The following is a 21,482-nucleotide window of genomic DNA, read 5'->3' on the forward strand; positions in this document are numbered from 1 at the left end:
TTGCAATTGATGTGAGTTGACAACTGTGCGTGTGAGTGAAAAAAACATTTTTTTGCGGAAGTTAGTGCAAATATTGTCGTAAATTCATAAGGATAATACTCGTGGACGGGGTAAGATATAGATACACAGTTTTTTTTATTCTACTACAATTTTATATTAGATTATTGGTGCTATTTAATGCGTGTCTAAGTTTTGAGGTTATGTCGGACTGTTGATTTTATTTTAAAAATGACCTAGTTCGCTAAATCGTACCACTCACAGTTGGGTAAATTGTACTGGTACGAATTAGCCGACTAGTCTACAAGTACCTACCTACCTATATTTTACAGACTGTATTTATATTGTTATAGATATATATTTTTATAGATAGATTTATATTGTTATAGATGACGGAGCCTAAAGCTAAAATTAAATATTATAATTGGAATAAGGAGGACCTGGAAAGAGCTATTGTAGCTTATGAAAACAAGGAACTAAGTTTGAACAAAATTTCAAAGACTTATTCCATTCCAAAACCTACAATTCTACGGCATATAAAAAAGAAAAATAAGATTGCTGTTGATTCGAAAATCCAAAAAGGGAGACCGGTTATTTTCGATGTCGAAACTGAAAAAAAGTTGGCTGAACTCTGGTATTCTCTATCTCGAAACACACATGTTTGGCCTAACAATAAGCGATATTCGACGTCTCGCATTTGAAATTGCTGAAATCCATAACATTCAGAATAACTTTAATAAAGAAAAACGCATGGCTGGCAAAGCATGGTTTTACAAATTTATGAAAAGGCACCCGCAGTTAAGTGTTCGGCAACCTGAAAACACATCTTTGAACAGAATTAAAGGATTCAATAAAGAAAATGTGTTTCACTTTTTTGATTTATTAGAGAATATTGTAGATAAAAATGGTATTGAACCTACCAATATCTTCAACGTAGACGAAAGTGGATTTTCAACCGTCCAAAAGAAACCTCAAAAAATTGTAGGGTTAAAAGGAAAAAAGCAAATTGGCGCCGCTACGAGTGGAGAACGAGGTGTCAATACCACTGCCGTGTGCTGCGCTAGTGTATCTGGCCAATTTATCCCTCCAATGTTAATATTTAAAAGGATGAGACAAAACCCAGAACTAGGAAATGGTGCTCCTTTAGGCAGTATTGTTACTGTTTCTGAAAGCGGTTACATTAACTCTGCGCTCTTTGTTGAATGGTTAAAGCACTTTATTAAAATAGTGAAGCCCACACTTGAAAACAAAGTTTTGCTGCTTATGGATGGACATACAACACACTCGAAAAATTTTGAAGCTCTGTGTTTAGCAAAAGATAATGGAATAATACTGTTACAGACTACCAGGTCATACGACAAATCGAATTCAGCCTCTTGACGTTTCGTTTTTCAAACCGCTGAGTACTTATTATATCCAAAGCACAGAAAAATGGTTGAGAACCAATCCTGGGCGACAAGTAACACAATACCAAGTTGCTCAATTATTTGGAGAATCCTACGAAAGAGCAGCAGTGATTGGCAATATTGTAAGTGGATTCAGAGCTAGTGGAATTTGGCCCATAAATAGACATATTTTTCCGGAGCATATGTTTGAGGCCGCTGACAATTTGCTAAGCACTGAAATAATGAATTCGAGCAACGAAAGCGTATCAGTGTTACACAATTTTACAGAATTAGAAAAAAAAGATGACCGAAAGAAAGAAGAAAAGGTAGAAGAAAATAATGACTTAGAAAATTACAATAAAGGAAAAGGCAATAACGAAAAGGACTATAAAGAAAAGGAACATTTGATTTCTTCTCTCGCTGAATATGCACAACCGTCAACGTCGAAAACAACAAATATTCAACTGAAAACTACGCCCGCTGATATTAAAAAAACCATAAAAGTTTTATCACCACTGCCAAAAAATACATTGAAAAAGAAGAACACTATACAAAAAGCTATTGAAATTACATCAAGCCCATATAAAAATCAATTAGAAGAGAAAATAAAGCAGAAGAAAGTTAAAGTAAAGAAAGGAAAACTTTGCAAACCAAAGAAATACCAAAAAGTGAAAAAAGAAAATAAGGTTTCAGCTATATCCAAGGGAAAATGCAAAAGTTATAAGAGAAAACGATCCTATTCTATCACTAGCGATGAATCAGATGAAACACTTGTTATGGAATTAGATGACGATGATGACAGCGATGATGATCTCGAAAATATATGTGGAAAGTGCAATCGTTCTTACTATGATAAAAAGGGTCCAAAAGTTGATTGGGTTAAATGCGTTCGGTGTCAGCGGTGGCTCCATGAGACGTGCACTTCGAATCCAGACATATGCGATGATTGTTTCCAATAGGAACTATGCACAATCATTTTATTACAAATAACATTATTAACAAATTGTTTATATGCTTACGTTACTTTATCAATATAGTTTATTACTGTATTTTTTCTCATTATTATTAAAGTTGTGTTGATTAATCTCAATATTAAAGTACAATCATGTTATTCCTATAACACATAAGAGTTAAAAATAATGTTTCTATTACCTAATAGGGATTAATTATGTTTGTTTATTTCCTAAGAGATAAAAATAAATAATTTGGTTGAAATTTTAACTGTCTTTAATTTAGTGGTACGACTTAAACACCTATGGTACGATTTAAAAACTTGGTGGTACGATTAAAACGACTAGTCGGCCAAATCGTACCGATGGGAGTCCTCTTAAAAAAAGCATTTTTATGGATGTTACAGTAAACGCATGGAACTGATTTCTCTGTCTTAGCAAGGTAAAATATGAAAGTTTATTTTGCATATCCATTTATGATTGTAACACTCGTCATAGTCGAAATATTTAAGTTAAAGTAAAAAGTGGTACGATATAACCGACTCTCCCCTACAGACGCAAATTGAAGGTTCCTAAGAGCATATAAGGTCGAGTGGCGCCTGCCAGATTACCTGCAGAATCGTACGACGACGAACCTTGTAAACCAAATGTCATTAATTAATTTAATAAAACATTATACAAATATTACTTTTTTACTAAATAATGTCATATAGGTCTTATCACTATTAGAACAATAGATTCTGTAAAGTAACGTCTTACAAAATCAGTTTCATTTTATTTTGTACTCCGCCCAATTAACTTATCACACAATGGCTTGTCAAACTTAGTGTCATACTTCACCTTTAATTAAAAACCGAATCAACGGAAAATTTTGAATTAAAACTTCGCTAATTGCCAGACAGTTATCGTCACTTACAAAGTTTGTAATTACACGAGAACACGTTTGACAATTCTGCAAAGTCACTGTTTTCGTGTAAGAGATTTTAATTACAACTTTCTCTGTACTTATCTGTTTGAGATCTTGTAAGAAAATGTCTGATATTTACATCTAATAGACAGTCACTAGCAAAATTGCGTCCACCTCTTTATTTGTTTCTCTGTCTGATCGATTACCATTATGTGTAGACGAGACGGAATGCTAATTTGTAGACTAATCTTCGATTGCGAATCCTTATGGTAATTTTGTTTTAGAAGATATTACTATTTTTTATTTAATATCCTAAATAGAATCTGAATTAAATTCTTAATAGTTTTTAATAACTCCGATTAAAAATATGTTTAACCTTTCGAAGATTCTGAGAACTAAAATGATACATTACCATACATACATGAAGCCTCAAATTAAACTGAATCAGTTGGACAACGTTAACCATGTACTATCCATGTAGTAGCCATACTTTATCTACTTTCCCACGTGTAATCATACTGCCTCTATTACATTCAACATTTTAGTTACCGTTCCCTCCACATATTAATGTAATAAGTAAATCGTTTGCTCCATCTTTACTCAGTTTCATTCCCCATAATGATCTTTTTCCGATATTTTCATATTAGTGTCCAACAACACAAATTTTACTACTTATTGTAATTCTTGCGAGATTTAGTAGATGTTCTTTAATGCGCTTTTACGATCTTTTCGTGAAGAAAGCTGGTTGCTGGTAATTATTTAGCTGTGTTCTGCGGTTTCGTGAGACCGGCGACTTAATGAGGGCCTGCATAATAACCGACGATTATTAATATGGATGTAGTTTACCGCTTACAGTCTTGTTACTCGGCTTCCTTTGTGAATCTTACTGGATTATATATTTGGTTTCGATGAATATGTAAAAAATACATAATACTTCTTGGTTCATTGAAGAAATCTATTTACAGATCAGCTAAATCTATTTACTTCGCAGCAGCAAGCAAACATTTTTTTTTGTATTTTTATTGAAGTTTTTAAAAACTCCAGACGTTATGTTATCTTGTTGCTAATGGTTTTCTAAGTGTTCCATCAAAGTTCAAACACCTGATAAACTTAATCATTAAAATGTGCTATTAATTAATGTCTACTCTTTTATTGTAGTATAGGTTTCATCATTATATTGACCTTATAAATTATAATTTACCTTTAGTGCTTGGTTTTTTTGTTTAATTTTACCAATAATTATTTTTACTACGCATTTGCGACAACTATATCTGTCAACATGACTATAAATAATTTATGTACAAAATTTTTTAATTAAAAATCTAAGCTGGTATTTGGATGTGGAGAATAATTGGTGCTACGTCTAATTATTATCTGTGTAATAAAATATTTCATCTTCTTACACTTTTTATATTGAAGGTTTCGTCCTAATTATTAACATTAACTTAATTATTATGAGTTATTAGTATTTAGATACGTACCTACTTACTTTAGTAAAAATAACAACAGTTTGCGTTGGCCTTTATTCACATCTCAATTTTTTCACGAGCCTATGTGTACAGGGCCTTAGTTTCCTAACCGGTTCGGCGTTTTATTCGCAATGTCGTTTAAAAATCCGTAAGTAAATTCACCTACTGAAAAATTCCCATATAATAAGCCGGATTAAACGTACGAATAAACTGTTATTAGTCGTAATTGAACATCGAGTGATCGAATAAAACAGCATTCACTAGTTCCTATCAATAACATTGTGGGAGCCTCATTAATGAAATGAAAAGCGCACATCTTCATTATGACTAGGGTGTCCATACGTCAGTATAATATAGGACATTCGACTTTTTTACTTTGACTTAAGCCTGGCGCATTACGAAAAGGATATGCCATTTTTACTGTCAAATGTATACACAATCATTATTGAGTTAATTTAATACATTTGACAGTAAAATTGTCATATCCTAATACAACACTAATCCCGACAGCCAAAGAGACAGTCAGTTTCTGAATTGGCTATTTGCATTTAGAAAATTTAGATTACTTTTACACAAAGTTTTTTTTTGTTATAAATGACAACTGCAACTAGTTTTTATGTAGAAAAAAAAATAGACTAAAAAAACTAACTAGATTAAAAACTTTTTAATCCGCAATTATTCATGTCGGTGGCAACCCTAATTATGACGGACTTGATAATGTATAAATTGTAGGAGGCTAATCTAATGCGGGCCGTGTCTATGTGTGAGTGTGCAGGGTCCCATGGTGTCGCCACACAGGGCGTATTGTTGTACCTACCAGTATAATTATGATAATTTATTTCTACATTATTTATCAATAAGTATCGATATTATAAACAGCGTCCGCTATATTATTGTAAACTCGACAACCCGCATTGGAACAGTGTAGTGGGTCTAAGCTCCATATCCCCTCTCCTATAAGGAGGGAGGCGTTTGAATAGGTCGATAACATTAAGAATGTATTTACTCGTACATATATAAACATGTGAATTCAGTAATTTGTTATATTTAAGTAGCACGGATATTGATTCTGATTAAGGTCGCCTAATTTGTCCCAATTTTTACCGATTACCACATAAAACCGACTAGTGTGTACACACCCTTACACTTACACATCGTCACCAAACATATGAAACCGTGACAGCATATTCGCACACTACATTCACAAATTCTCACGCTCACACACACAGACATACCTACTTTACTTTGTGTTAGAAAAATTAGTTAATGCCGTCATGGTGGTTATTTACCTAGTGCAAATTGATACTGCTTTGCCTGTTGTGATGGGAATCTAAACATGTGTTTCATCAAACATTTAGCATAATCGGTGTCAATATCAACCAGTTTGCTAAATGAGTTGTAAAATTATAACATAAGTAAATTATTTTTTCCTGGCACCTTAATACATTCACACGCCATGCTAGCGTCTTATGCAATACAATGACGTCACTCTGAAAAGTCACTGAAAATTATATCACGCGTACATTCTTAGACAATACAGCAATAAGTTGGACACCCTTTTTGGTGCAATTGGTAATGCTGTGCTTTTCAAGTGGAAATGTTGATGGTCTCAGGTAAGAATAATTTAGATTCTTATCATAAGGAAATAAGCTCAATAGACTAAGCTCAAAGATCTAAAACGGGGGAACTCCAGTTTCTTAAGATTTACGAGAAGAATTACGATTCCAATAAGTAACAAGACAACATTTCTGTTATATTCTAATAAGATAAATCTTTGCTCAAATTACCTGAACATAGTTGAATGCCAGCTTTTTAAAATACATATTAAGTGTTTTTCTCACACATCTTAAAAAAAACTTGATTATTAAAAATAATTTATTTTTTGCTGTACACTTATTCCAATGTGTATGAAGTCTATGGTCATTATTTGATAGAAATCTTTATTTATATTAAATCTAGATCTATGATAGTGAATATTTTGATTTATTTATTTTATAGTTACAGATAGATAATTATGTCAATACCTGTTGCAATTCTAATTATATCTACACATTAGGAACCTATTAAACTTCGGTATGTTTTATGGTTTAAAGAACTCTGCTGCAATAGCAATTAAAATACTAGTTTCGTAACAAAAAGCTCGACTCGCTTTTAATTCTTTAGAAACTACTTCGGAAAGGACTCTATTGGCTCTATCAATATTACTCATCATATCCTTAATCTAACACTAAATAGATATTAATTATAGCAATCTTATACTTTTCGTGGTATTCCATCCCTATTTAAAAATCGAGACGCAAATAATAATCGTTCAGAAACAAGCAATTAACTTTAAATATCTAACACACTAAATACTGCTATCTAAAATTTAAGTGCACGAAAGTATACTTAGTAAAAATAAGAGCGTGTTCATCTGAAAAATAAATAATTTCTCTTAATATAAGCTTTAAACATACAGTAATAACTAGTTATATCAGTAATATATTATATCCTGGAACCAACGTCACAAGATTATGACCATTACGGTGCATTCACCTCGACTCTAATTACTGGCTCTTTCTGTAATTTGCACACACATTAGCACCGAGAGTGATCTACAAATAGCTTTAGAGACGACGCACGTTATAATTACTCTCAGACCAATTATTGTATAGGACCTGCCTCGCTATACGTTACTTTTATGTCAAAGTATATGATCAACGATCTAATGCGATTATAAAAACCTGTTTTTATAGAATCGATGTTAAATAGTTGTAATCGTGTTCGTCGGTTAAAGAGCTCCGTAAAAATACCTTTTCGTGTAATTGAATTGTGTAAAAAACGGGCAAAATCTTCTAGTTTAGTATAAGATATATACCAAATCTAAGCTCATTTTCCTCAGAAAATGACAGACAATTTTGTTCGTGACAATGAGTGCGATACAGGTCCTTCTATAATTGGTCTGAGTAATTACTTGTATAATTAAATCCTTTTTACTATGTCACTTAATGTAGCTGCTCCGAGAATTTCTGCAGTGAAACTACTAGAGCGTCTTTTTTTGAAATGCTTATCTATAAAAGCTTTATAGTTAACTGAGGATTGTAAATATACTTTTTTTATAGTGATGCATAATACATATTGTACAGCTAAGATCGCCTATCTAGACTAATATTATAATGCTGAAGAGATTGTTTGTTTGTTTGATTGAACGCGTTATTCTCAGGAACTACTGGTCTGATTTGAAAAATTCTTTCAGCGTTAGATAGCCCATTTATCGAGGAAGGCTATATATTATCCTCGTATTCCTTCAGGAACGGGAACCACATAGGTGAAATCGCATGGCGTCAGCTAGTAACAAATATAATAGAACATTATCTTGCATAAAAGGTGCCATTAACTATTAAAAAGCACTGTTCTCTTATTTGAATTATTTTAAAACCAAAAATTGGACTAATTATTTATCCAGTGATTTTCTAAGATTTGAACTTCTTTTGTTATATCAAGTAATAGCTATGTCTTTAAACATTATAAAGGATTTCATTTAACAATCAGATCTTTCAATGCGTAGCTCTCCACTAGACGAAATTGGATAATACAAAGACGCGACAAACTATGAACGTCAATATTAACAGAGGTTTCTTTATTAAATTACACGCAAGTAAAACTGCGAGACATAATATAACATCGGCATACTTAAGTACTCATAAGTACCTACTGATGATAATATTAAACCCCGTATCTTACCAATCCACAACGAATTTCTTTCATACCATGAAATAACTGTCGCTTGGTTCAATACAAACATTGTTATCAAGTTCCCATGTAATACGTATAACAATTTATCGCTTAATCATTTTGAAGAGCCCATACTTGACCGTTAGGAGTGTAAACAAGAAAATGGGTGCGGCCCCAAACGAGAATTAAAATCTTCCAAGGTCTTCTTCTTTATAATTGCTAAAAAAATTGAGTTATCAAAATTTGCATAGTTTATCTAATATGGACATCCGGTCAGTTAGGCCACATTCACATGTTGAAATACTGATGATGATATTATTTGGTCCACGAAAGTTTTGTAAGACTGACAACTGAGTGATGATATAAATGATCCCATTTTTTTAATTTATTCACAACCCTAAAAATATAAGATGAAAAGAGAGTTAAAGAACAAGAAAACCTAATTTACCTAAATAACCTGTAAAAAATGGCAAAGTTTTCACTGGTATGTTAATTAAGCTTAGCTTAAAGACAAACAGATTATATTACTTATGTACCTATTAAAAATATTGAAAGAAATGCCTATTAAGTATCAAAAAATTTCAAAGAGAAAATCACAAAATTGTATAGATCTTGAATGTTTGTTGAAAAAACGTTCTGTCTTGTTATTTTAAATAGGTATTATATTTAATGGCTATATTCAGTTATCGGAGACACATCCTGCTGTTATTCACTCATTAGTCAGTGATTAGTGTATTGTGAGATATGCGAATTACTCATATTTAATAAAATGAGTTTTAAATTCTGCAAATTAATTATTATCTAGCTTATTAATTATTGTATTCATTTTTATATCAACACAGTAGTCGTATTTTCCTGTTGTTTTGACGGAAGTCGTTTTTGACCGTTAATTTTAAAAGGCGGATTGTCCATGGTGACTTCTATACGTGACTTTCATTGCTTACTATATTTTTGTAGCATTTTGAAATATGTATCGAAAGATTATGCACAATTTTCTATATGTCAAAAATTAGTGGTTTTCAGTTTTTTTATACTTTAGGAAGAAATATTATGGCTTTACTATTACTACCTGACCTACTTACAATTCTAGTTAATCATCATTGTATAATTAATAAAAAAAATAAAGGTTAAAATATAAAATATAAAGTTTTTATTAAACGAACGATTAAGAAGTGATCTTCCTCTACCTACCTGATAAATGTTAAAATTAAAGACTACTAAGGTATCCCTGCATTAGCACATTCTTGCTCTTTAAAGAGTGAGGTATAAAGCTCATAAATCTCGTGATTACCATGAGATGACATTCCAATATTTACTTAGTTTAACTTTAGATAGTGATAGGTACCTACTCGTGTATCACTATCTATACTTTGTCAATTAAATAAACAGTCATGTACCTAATCTGTCAGTTTTGGTTATGTAGGTAAGAATTCGTCGGACAACTATGTATTTGTTAGATAACCCGCAAGATAACAAAGATGACGGCTTAATCTCGCTTTTTAACAAATTTTTACTATAGATTACCTACTTACATCGCTATCTATTTTCGTGTATTCATTTATGTTTCTAATACTATATGAATTAAGGGAGATATTCGTATAATACTTTTTACTTTTGAAACGCAAAATGACTGTTTGTCGAGTTCCTGTAATATTGGTTGCTTAATTGTGAAAATGTCATTTTTGACAGCGATGACAGCTGTCATTCGGATAAATTGATCACAGTTGTTTGCGTAAATGCCAGCTAGATAAGCGCTTATTATCAAATATTTTAATTTGATCATTCAATATGTTCATTTGATAAGTTTTCATCCGCGTAAACGATCGCTTCTTCAGAACTATAAATTCATTAAACTTTCAAAATATTTTATTTTTTAGTTTTGTTGTTTATCTAAAAATTTAATTTTACTTCGATAGACTATTGTTTTAAATGTTTTAACAAAATTTACGTTAAAATAATAAAACAAACAATCAGTGGAGTATAAAAGATCGTCTCCACCTATTTCCGTTTACATGGTCGGCCTTTACAAACGTATTGAATTGTCGCATCTGTTTATTAAGTTAAACTAGTCCGTGAGAAAAAATATATATTGCGTCATACTTAAACACAAAACTATATCCATGGTTTGTAAAACGAGCACATTTAAAATTTAAAACTTCGATTCCAGAAATTAAGGGTCTAATTGAAGTCTTTAAATTACAGGAGAGCATGTGATGCCGGCCTTTGACGCCCGGCGCCATGCCCACGCCGCTGCAGCCCGGCGGCCCCGCTAGCGGCCCGCCTCCGGAGCGCAAGCGGCGCCGCAAGCGCGACGATCCCCAGAGCTCAGCAGCGCTCGAGCCGGACGAAGACGACGGCGACATGAGCCCCGAGGAGGAGCCGCGGAACGCTCCCGCCGCCCCGGCGGCGCCCACGCCGGCTCCCTCGTCCGCTCCGGCGCCCACGTCTCCTCCAGCCGCGCCTGACGCCGTCGACCTCACTTCGCGTCGAGATTCTCCACCGCTCTCCTCCGATGTTGAACATTTTGATGGCAAGATCGTGTACAACCCTGACGGATCTGCCTACATCATCGAAGATCCAGAAATATCGGAGGGAGAGACAAGTTTGCCTGATTTGCCCAAAATAGAACCCGGGTGCATAGTCGACAGTCGAGATCGAAATGTGGTCGAGAGGCAACTAGAATTCCCGCAAATTGCCAGTGCGTTCTACGTATCGAGAAATCCGTCTCTGTATGGTGCTTTGTACGGACGATTGGCTGCTGAGAGAGCGCGAGCGAGGCCTGACGCACCAGTGATGCACAGTTATCGAGTGTTTAGTTTTCGTGGGGGAAAAGACGCTCCTAGACCATCGTCTCCAGTGCCAGAGTGCCCCATTAGCGTACCGGTTAAACCGATACTTATGTGTTTTATTTGTAAATTGAGTTTTGGATACGCTAAGTCTTTTGTAGCGCATGCCCAATCGGATCACAGTTTATCTTTACTTGATACAGAAAGAGATGCTTTATCAAGAGAAAATGCATCGGCAATTATTCAATGTGTTGGAAAAGACAAAGAACCACTAGTCTCATTTTTAGAACCCGTTGGAGCTGCAGCGCCACCACGTGTTTCAATGTCTGTCAGTCCTGCTAATATTTCAGAATTATCCAGTCCTTCTATGGACAAACGGCCGGAGGTAATGACGCCAGACAGAGAAAATGAAACAATGTTACCCAATGGATCATGTGATGATAGAAGACCAAGTCCGCCATCATGGAGGCCACCTAGATCGATGGCAGAATCATTGATCCCACAACATTCCATGATTTCAGTCGCACACCCGCACACAATTAATGCCTCTGTACAACATCGTAGTAGCCCTAATTCATCGCCACCGTTTCAACCAGGTCCGCCCGCTTTTCTTTCTGGAACTACGATAGGAGTCTGTCCAGATCATCTTGGAGGTCGACCCTCTGGAGCTGATTGTCCAAAATGCGAGCTTATTTTAAATTCAGGAAGACTAGGCGGTCCCTTGGCTGGAATGCATAGCAGAAATTCTTGTAAAACATTGAAATGTCCAAAGTGTAACTGGCATTACAAATATCAAGAAACTTTAGAAATTCACATGAAGGAGAAACATCCAGAAGCAGAAACGAGTTGTATTTATTGTATTGCCGGTCAACCACATCCACGGTTAGCACGCGGCGAAACTTATACCTGTGGATATAAACCTTACCGATGCGAAGTGTGCAATTATTCAACCACGACAAAGGGAAACCTAAGCATACATATGCAATCTGACAAACACCTTAACAATATGCAGGAGCTACAGAATGGTGGCAACCCATCTGAAGGAAATTTACCACCTGCCCAGCATACTCCACCTGGGGCACATAAGCCACCACTACCCCATCATTCGCCGTTGGGTCAGAAACCAAAGCCAACATTTCGATGTGATGTCTGCAATTACGAAACAAATGTTGCACGTAATTTAAGGATACACATGACATCAGAGAAGCACACACATAACATGCTTGTCCTTCAGCAAAATGTAAAGCACATGCAAACATTGTCTGCTCTACACCATAGACAGCAAAGTCACCAGCAATTAGAAAGCTTATTACATTTTCATGGCACCGATGCTCCTCCACCGAATCCAGAAGCAGCTTTAGCGGACATGGCATATAACCAGGCCCTGATGATTCAACTTATGACTGGTGGCCCTGGACCATCGCCTCCTGAATTAGGGGCCCATTTAGACGTCGGCTTAAATCCAGAGGCTATGGAACCACCACCGGAGCCAGCGGATCCAGAACCAGAAAGAACTTTCCACTGCTGTATATGCAACTGCTTTTCAACAGACTCCTTGGAAGCGTTGGGTCACCATCTCGCACAAGATCGCACAAAGATCAGAGAACAAGAAATATTAGCATTAGTAGCCGGTCACTACGTTTGTAAATTATGCACATACAAAACTAATTTAAAAGCTAACTTTCAATTGCATTGCAAAACTGACAAACATCTACAGAGGCTACAGCATGTCAATCATGTCAAAGAAGGTGGTCCAAGGAATGAATGGAAACTGAAGTTCTGTGGTGGAGTAGGAACCGGTGGCGCGGGTGTCGGTGGAGTGCAGGTCAGATGCTGTGCCTGTGATTATTATACAAATTCAGCACATAAACTGCAATTGCACGCCGCTGGAGCCAGACACGAAGCAGCTGCCTTGCTGTTGAGACATTTAAGAGACTGTGCTTCGAGGATACCGCGGGAACGGCCTCGAGTGTACCGATGTGCGTTATGTGGCTTCGGAGCACCGCATAGACTCTCTCTCCTGCAACACGTGCGCTCGGTCAAACATCTACAAATGGAACAAATCCACCAGCTCCAGCGACGGTCCGAGGGGAAAGACCCCACGCCGGATGTCGCCGAGTTGTTTCAAGTTATCCCTCAACCTCCTGAGTTACCGAGCCCATTCGATCAACAAGACAATGGTAAGTTTTAGTTGTTAGTTTAAAAAAATACCCGACAAACCTCTACTTTAGAAAATTCTTAAAGTATCCTTTCTGATTTTTCGGTAGATCAGTATGTATCGAAATGTAACGGCCGGTGGCAGAACCAGCGAACAGATTTAATTTTTTTTTTCAAAAGTGCGTCTATTTTGAAATATATAATACTGAGTATGTGCATAATGAGGCATTTAAGCGTAGATTTTAAATAATATTTTATTTGTTAACTATGTTTTTTTTAATTAAGTTAAGATTTTATAAGAGGATATAAAGATTTTCTCTTAATTATAAAAAAATTTGCTTGGAATCTTTTTGTAAATTTTCATCAAGCTTATGTAAAACTTCCAAAAATAATTTTGTAATTAAACAAATGATAATTCATCTTAACTATGGAGTAGGTACGCTGTTGTCTCCTTTCATGTTTATCAGAGTGGTAATAAGGAAATTGCTACTCGCGTTTGCCACTAATGCCTTTCCAAGCGTGACTATCCTATTGTTATTATTATTGTGAATTAACTTCCTCGAGTCATTGTCTCTTTAAGTAACAAGTTTTAATGATATCTAAGATGGGAACAAAATACTGCTACAAAAAATACGTCTAAACTACAAAGCATCTATAAAAACTCGCGATACGCTATTAGATGCGCGTGCGCTTCTTATCCAATAATTCTCTTTTTATTAACCGCTAAACATTCTCTCTCAAACATTTCCAATTGTATGGGGAAAACGTTTTCTTATTTATTACTTTTCTGATAAACACATTTCGCAACTTTTATTCTATAAGGCGTGAAAATCCCATTAAAATTAATTCAACCAAAAACCATTACCAGCGTATCGATAAAATAGTAATACTGAACCAACTTATGAATGTGATTTCGAAACGTCACTATCGGTTTCCAATTTAATCCGATTCGTTCCTTAATCAATGTTGTACTGCATTTTTTCAAACAAAGCTTCTTTCGTGGACCACGTGAAAGAACGTAGGATTGTTAGGTGTTAATTGGCGTAAGAGTTTTTTAAATAATACTGTTTATGTAATCGGTGTTGAGGTGCTCCTTATCGCTGCGTTCACGCGACCACGACCTCGCATCTGATCCGAGAGGCATTCTCCTTTTAAAGCGATGAGCATTTAGCAAGGAATTCGTAATAACAATAATGAGATAATTACACACGGACCAAAATTTAATTTAAAGCGCGCAACATTAGAACAGGTTTCTTTAATAACGAACGCCTTACACGTTGTCGCCACATTCGAACTTCGTCATTGGCCGCAGGCGGCTCCGCCCCGCGAGCGACGGAGACGGAGAGAAGATTTGAATTGAGAACGCGAATTTTCCATAAGTACCGCACGCGGGACAATGACTCGCATTACGTATGTGGCCGTCGCGCATTAAGGATGATTGCCCCCTTGTGATGAGGCTGCTACATCATCTTACAATGTCGCCGCATCGCCGGCCGCATTGCCCGTCGCGTCTTTATGGCCGCGGTGAAATACGATAAACTCCCAGTGAAATGCACAAGCGAAAGAAATCCGCTTTGCACCATTGTGCCCTCATGTTTATGCTTATTACTTATTTTCACCTTATTGAGTACTTTACCAACAAATGAGTAGGTATGCATTCACCATTATACGTAGGCTAAGTGACTATTAAAATTTTGTTATGTTACTAAAAAACTGTCTTTATATTTTATGGCACCTTCATTTTGCTAAAGTAAAAAATTGATATAAAATACGTCTCAAATTATGTTTGTAAATGCTCTAGGCCGCGAAAATTTCAGTTTTTTATTAAAATAATACAAAAACATTTTAGTGATACACAAATTAACGACTGAACCAAGTCTAAAAATAAACTCACTTTAAAATATGATAAATATATCCACTTACATATTTACATATGCATTTGTTTGCGCAGGTGTACCTATGAGTATTAATAAGCCCTATTTATGTTTTACGAATTACTGATAAACACGTAATAAATCAAATCTTTGAACGGTGCATTCGATGAATTATTCTTATCTTCAAACCATCCTGTGTTCAGAATTAATATTTATTCAAACAAATCTATAGATTTATAGATTTCCTCAATCAAGTCAAACGAATACTGCTATACTTACCTAAAAATAAATTTGTTTACTTCTACTTGGAATATTTCTTCAGAAAATTAGCATAGGATTTCGGGATTTACCTTTAGTTAGCCTAAAACACCATGTTTAGTTGGTCTACAATTTTAATAACAGACGCGCCTGTTTTTATCAATTAGATCTGCTTAACTCATACGAACTTTATTCTATTAACTCATTTTTATAAAAATGGATTGGAAATACATATATGTAAGTATGTGTATTTAATTTAGTCTAATCCTCTAAAACAATGTATACGCAACGGAAATCATTACCAAATCCTTCAGTTACAACACCTAAGCTCATAAAATATTCAAAAATCTCATTGTTGTCCATGACGCCACATTGTAAAAATCCTGACCCAAATCTCGCAAAACAAAACTCATGCACAATACTTACTTTACGACGCTATAACGATGTGGTGTTTCCTTAGAAAAGACCCTTTGTCCATTGACAAAAAGCGTTGGAGATGCCATTTTATGCAGACACAGTCCCTTTACCTGGCCATTGTTCTACGCTACTACCAGACTTTGGGTCGGCAACTTGGTGTTACATTATAAATAACAATTAAGCTCTGAATATATAAAAATCTAAATGTACAAATCCTCAAATGATAGTGAATATACGACATTTAGATGAATAGATTTGAAAGAGGACTTGAAGAGACAATGGATTCATCAGTTTTTCGCGGATTAGATTAATTACTAATCACAATAATTACTAATACTTAATTGTACAATTTATTAAAATCTCTAAGCTAAACTACTAATTAATTTCCTAAAATCTTTTATTGTTTTAAATTTTGCAGAATATAATGGTGCGTGTAATTAAATGCATTATTGTTACGAAGACATTGTTGATTTATACACAAGGTCGAATATAAGAGACTTTTCAGACTTGGAAATTTCTAAAAGAGCAGACCATACTGGTCACTACAGTCCAATATTAGGGTCAGTTCTGTTTTGATTATTATTACATTGACTCGTACTTACTTATCCCTCTCCCCTTCATTAGATGTAACGGTTTTAACTGCTTAAAACTATGAAACAGGTTCCCAAACAGGGGACCGACTGGTTTCAGCTGCGGCCGACTGTGAGATAATTTCAAGTTTTAATTAAGTTAAAAAAAATGTGCTCATGCCCACTTACTTACGTGTAATTATTGTGTGAAATATGTGCGACAAACTGCTTTGATTTTATTTTGAGTTTTTTGCTTAACTCTTTCTTATACTTTCAATTGAATCTAATGACCAAGCTACTCGGCTATGCAAATTTTGTTTTGTTTGGGTTATTTTAATAGTGAAATGGTTACCTTATTTAATTGTTAGTCGTGAGTCGCAAATACATTAAGCCTTTTTCAAAAATTTAACCAAAATTCAGACGTATAACACAATAACTTGAACTTTCTTATGATTAATGTTTTCTGCGTGATTCGCGAGCATAGATACATTTAAACAGTCAAACTATTACAATTTTATACTTATTATGTAATTATTATATAAAAATTAAATCTGCTCTTTCAAATTCTTACGTTTATAAGGGGTCTTGCGAAATCATTTATTCTAATAGAATTCACCTAATTGTGAAGTTTCCTTAACGAATCTCATGTGCTCCGCATCGGTCGTTTCTTTCACCTTCCTTATTTGAGCGTAAACAATGCGGGCAGCTTCTTTCACACGCTGGCGGACATATCCCTGGTCAAATAATAATTGCACACACACTACGTGTCCCCATCCCGCTCGCACTCATCGTCACGTATGTCGATCACCCGAATGCATTTGATCCGATGCGAAACGAAATATTCGAAACCTTTTGTAATAATGAACAATGATTGTTTGCCCGTCCTGTATCTCCTTTGTGTGCGAAATTACAATATACTTGTTACGTTAACATTAATGCCGCTGTGGATGTGTGCGTACGGGATGGATAGAGCGATACCTTTGTCTTGCCGGGACGTCGCAAACAAAACGAGTCCTACTAATAATATAAAAGGAGAAGAATTTTATTTTTAACTTCAATTCAGAAAAGCAACAAACGCTACACCGAACAATAGTCAGCTTCATTTATAGAAAATAATCTTTTTTGCAGATAAATCTCACGTAGATGTAGGTAGACATTGTGTGTAATATATGAACTTAGTTTACCGATCACCGTCCCATTCTGTGTTTAGATTGTGTAGTGAGAGGTTTGTCGGATACATATTCAAACATTCTGTTTTGCTTGTCACTAATGATGATGAATCAAAAATGTTTTATTTTGTCAACAGATATTAAGGAGCCCATCGACCAAAAACCAGAATTAACGCAAGAGCAGAAAATGATGCGATTTTTAGAACAACACCAGCAACAAGTTGTGCAGCAACAACAACAGCAGCAACTTCAACAACACGCGCAACAAGTCGCCCCACAGCAATCTCAAAGTAGTAGTGATAAAGACGACGAACAAGAAACGCCTGGACCGCACGTTTGTCCGTATTGCAACTTTAGTTGTAACGGCGAGCACAGACTTACTGCTCATGTCAACTCAGTTCACGGTGACACCATTCGTCATTTCATTTGTCCGCTGTGTCAAGATGCGTTCAAAGATAGGCCAGCGCTAGAAAGACACGTAATGCAGATTCATTCTGTTAATTCAGAAGGACTACAACGGCTGCTCCTTCTAGTGGACCAAAGCCATTGGCTAAATGGTGGAGCCCAAGCGCAGAGGGAAGAGTCGAGACAAGAAGAGAATGAAAGAGAAATCTCATCACCTCGTTCAGAAGGCAGTGTCGATGGTGAGATGGAACGATGCTCAACGTGTAATCGCACATTTCGTAATGTCGACGAGTTATGCCAACATCAAAATGAATCTGGCCATTTGGAGCTCAAACAAACACCGCAAGGACCAGGTTACGTTTGCTGGAAAAAAGGATGTAATCGATATTTTGATTCTGCGCACGCTTTGCAAAACCATTTTAGAGAAGCTCATGCTCGTAATTCTATTGCGAATATGTCAGTTTCTGAGAAGCACGTGTATAAATACCGCTGCAATCAATGCAGCTTGGCATTCAAGACAGTTGAAAAATTACAATTACATTCGCAATACCATGTGATACGTGATGCTACGAAATGTGTGCTGTGTGGACGGAGCTTTAGATCTGTTGTGGCTCTTCAGAAACACGTTGAAACATCTCATCCTGAACTTTCAGAGGAGGATTTAACAGCTTTTAAAAGAAGTCTTGCCACAAATCCATTATTACAAGCTGGACCTGGAGTCGTTTTAGACAGTGCAACTGCGGATTTGTTACGCAAAGAGGCGCTACGAACTCCAGAAGATGACCTTTGTGAGATGGAAGACCGCGACTCGAGTGCGACAGCGGCTGATGAGTCCGGACATAACGATGCGGAGAACTCTGACGATTCAATTATTTACAAGGATCAGCAGTTTCTCGAGGACTATTTGAATTCACAAGCAATGGCAGAAGATTCCTACAATGACCCCAACAGGAAATATAAATGTCATCGATGCAAAGTTGCTTTCACACGTCAATCGTATTTGACAGCACACAACAAGACTCTCCTACACAGGAAAGGCGAAAAACTCACTTATCCCATGGAAAAATATCTCGATCCAAACAGACCTTTCAAGTGTGACGTTTGCAAGGAATCTTTCACGCAAAAGAACATATTGCTCGTTCATTACAATAGTGTTAGTCATTTGCACAAATTAAAACGTGCTATGCAAGAACAACAGAATAACAATAATCCACCCGTATCACCCGGCGCGGGCACCGCTCCCTCTAATTTAACTCTAACACCTAAAAGTACGTCTAGCGAGGAAGATGATCGCAAGAGATACAAATGCAACATCTGTAAAGTCGCGTACACGCAAGGCAGTACGCTCGACATTCACATGCGGTCGGTTCTACATCAAACGCGAGCGGGCAAACTGCAAGAGCTCGCCGCCGCGGGCCACGTGGACTTGTCGCGTCCTTTAGTAGAGCAGCCGGACAGAAACGACCCCGCCAAAATTTTACAAGACGTGTTGTCGCCGAAAAATACATCCCCTTCGTCTACGAGCAGCGGGGGGCCGCGTTCCTCACCCCCCGCTCGCCCAGGTAGTCCGCGGTCCCCTCGTGCAGGTAGCGCCTCGTGCGAGCGCTGCCACGCGTCATTCCCGACTGGGGAGCTCCTCGACGCACATCGCGCTACTTCATGCCCGTTTGGCGATGCGCGGGCGCACTCGCCGCTCGGTGACGCAGAACAAGCTGCTATAGACGAGATGGTAGCCAAGGGCAACCCGCCCAAAAGAAACTCACAAATGTATAAACAACTACTCGAGACGTTCGGATTTGACCTCGTGATGCAGTACAATGAAAACCAGCGGCGCAAATTGCAAGAGGAGCGCGAGATGGCTCGAGCGCCGAGTCCGCCGCCGCCTCCGCCCGAGGAAAAGCCGCCCGACAGTGAGACTAAATCTACGTGTCAACATTGCAACAAAGAGTTTTCTAGTGTTTTTGTTTTAAAGACTCACTGTGAAGAAGTGCATAAAGATAAAGTTCCTCTGGAGTTTTTGGAGCAGTTCGCGGAACAGTTCAAATCGGAATACGAGAGGAAATCTGGAGCTCCTAATTCGCCTCGCGCAGCATCTCCCGCGCCGCAGGGCGACCGTTCCCCGTCGCCGCGAGACACCAGCGGGAGTTTCAACGACACTGCGAACGGTCCGGGCGAAGCACAAGCCGGAGCTCTATTGGCTGCGCAAGTGCAAGAGATGCAGGCTGCGTTGAACATGCTACAGCTGCAGCAACAACTGGGGCAACTGCACCCGATGATGGCCCAGATGCTGTCGCTGGGGTTGCCGCTGGGCCTGAACATGGGCGCGCTGGCCGCCATGAACCTGCAGCCGCCGCTGGTCTCGCTCATGCTGCCCCCGCCGCCGTTCGACGCCATGCCCTTCGCGCATGACGCCCAGATGAAACAACAACAGCTGATCCAGCAACAACAGCAGGTAAGACATTGAATTTGCTTCACAAACATTAACCCCCTAGTTTATTATTTAAGTCTATGTGCTCTAAATACATATTGTTCATTTCACTGTTATCAAAACTTATTATTGTGCAATAAATACATTACCTTATTTAAGTGTTGTTGCATTGTCAAGGACTACTTGTAATATTTTTTCTTTCAGCATTTACCAACTAATTGATGTACTTTTAAGCGAAGTCGATAGTGTGATAAAATATGTACAAATAGTTTCAGATAATCTTTTTCGTTTAAATCCTTGAACAATATTTACCTGTAAATTTATCGTTAGTCAGTATGACTACTTGAATAAACAAGTATAGTATGGAGTAATATAAATGAACTTCTTCGTATCTTATAATTCACTAATCGAATACGATAAGTATCTAACCAAAAACTACCACTAAACTCTTAATAGTATTATATTATAAATTACAATATTTATACCTGACGATACATGAACATCATTTTGGATTCTCTTTTCCTACTAATAGCTTTGTGTTCCTTGACACCTTCAATAAGCCTAATCTACTTGTAAAACCTCATAGAAAGTTGTTAAGTAGTTTCGTAGATTAGCTGGATAAACAAACATTAAGACTAAAGTGAAATTGGTTAGCGTAATACCCTTAAAAACTGACAATTACTTTCGCATCTACGTAGTAGGTATGCACCAAACTAAGCCCTAATTACGATCTAGTGCTGTATTTGCTACCTCAGTCTCTTCTGGAAAATTAAAGGCACTGAAGTCGTTTGACGTTAAGTGGTTCCAAATAAGATAATGATGCTAAGACTTATTTCACTAAAGTGTTTTTCAGATAGCATAGGTGACAGTTGCCTTATGACATTCATAATACGTACTATTATCGTAAATCGCGACAAACTTTCAAGAGTGAAACGAACTGTCACCGTACCCATGCTATCTGAAAAACATTTTATGTGAAGTTATTTAATACATATTG

General features: G+C 36.7%; 1 protein-coding gene across 1 annotated transcript in view; it reads left to right on the forward strand.

Moving 5' to 3' along the window:
* The window catches only part of LOC112046569 (zinc finger homeobox protein 4), a 188,038-nt gene that overhangs the window by 43,687 nt on the left and 122,869 nt on the right, over positions 1-21,482 (forward strand). The window contains exons 2-3 of the mRNA XM_052885692.1: positions 10,625-13,388; positions 17,790-20,509. Of these exons, the coding sequence (XP_052741652.1) occupies positions 10,661-13,388; positions 17,790-20,509 (5,448 nt within the window). The 5' untranslated portion in view covers positions 10,625-10,660. The remainder of the gene's footprint in view (positions 1-10,624; positions 13,389-17,789; positions 20,510-21,482) is intronic.

The sequence above is a fragment of the Bicyclus anynana genome, chromosome 15 (genome assembly GCF_947172395.1).
Source record: "Bicyclus anynana chromosome 15, ilBicAnyn1.1, whole genome shotgun sequence".
Lineage (NCBI taxonomy): Eukaryota > Metazoa > Arthropoda > Insecta > Lepidoptera > Nymphalidae > Bicyclus > Bicyclus anynana.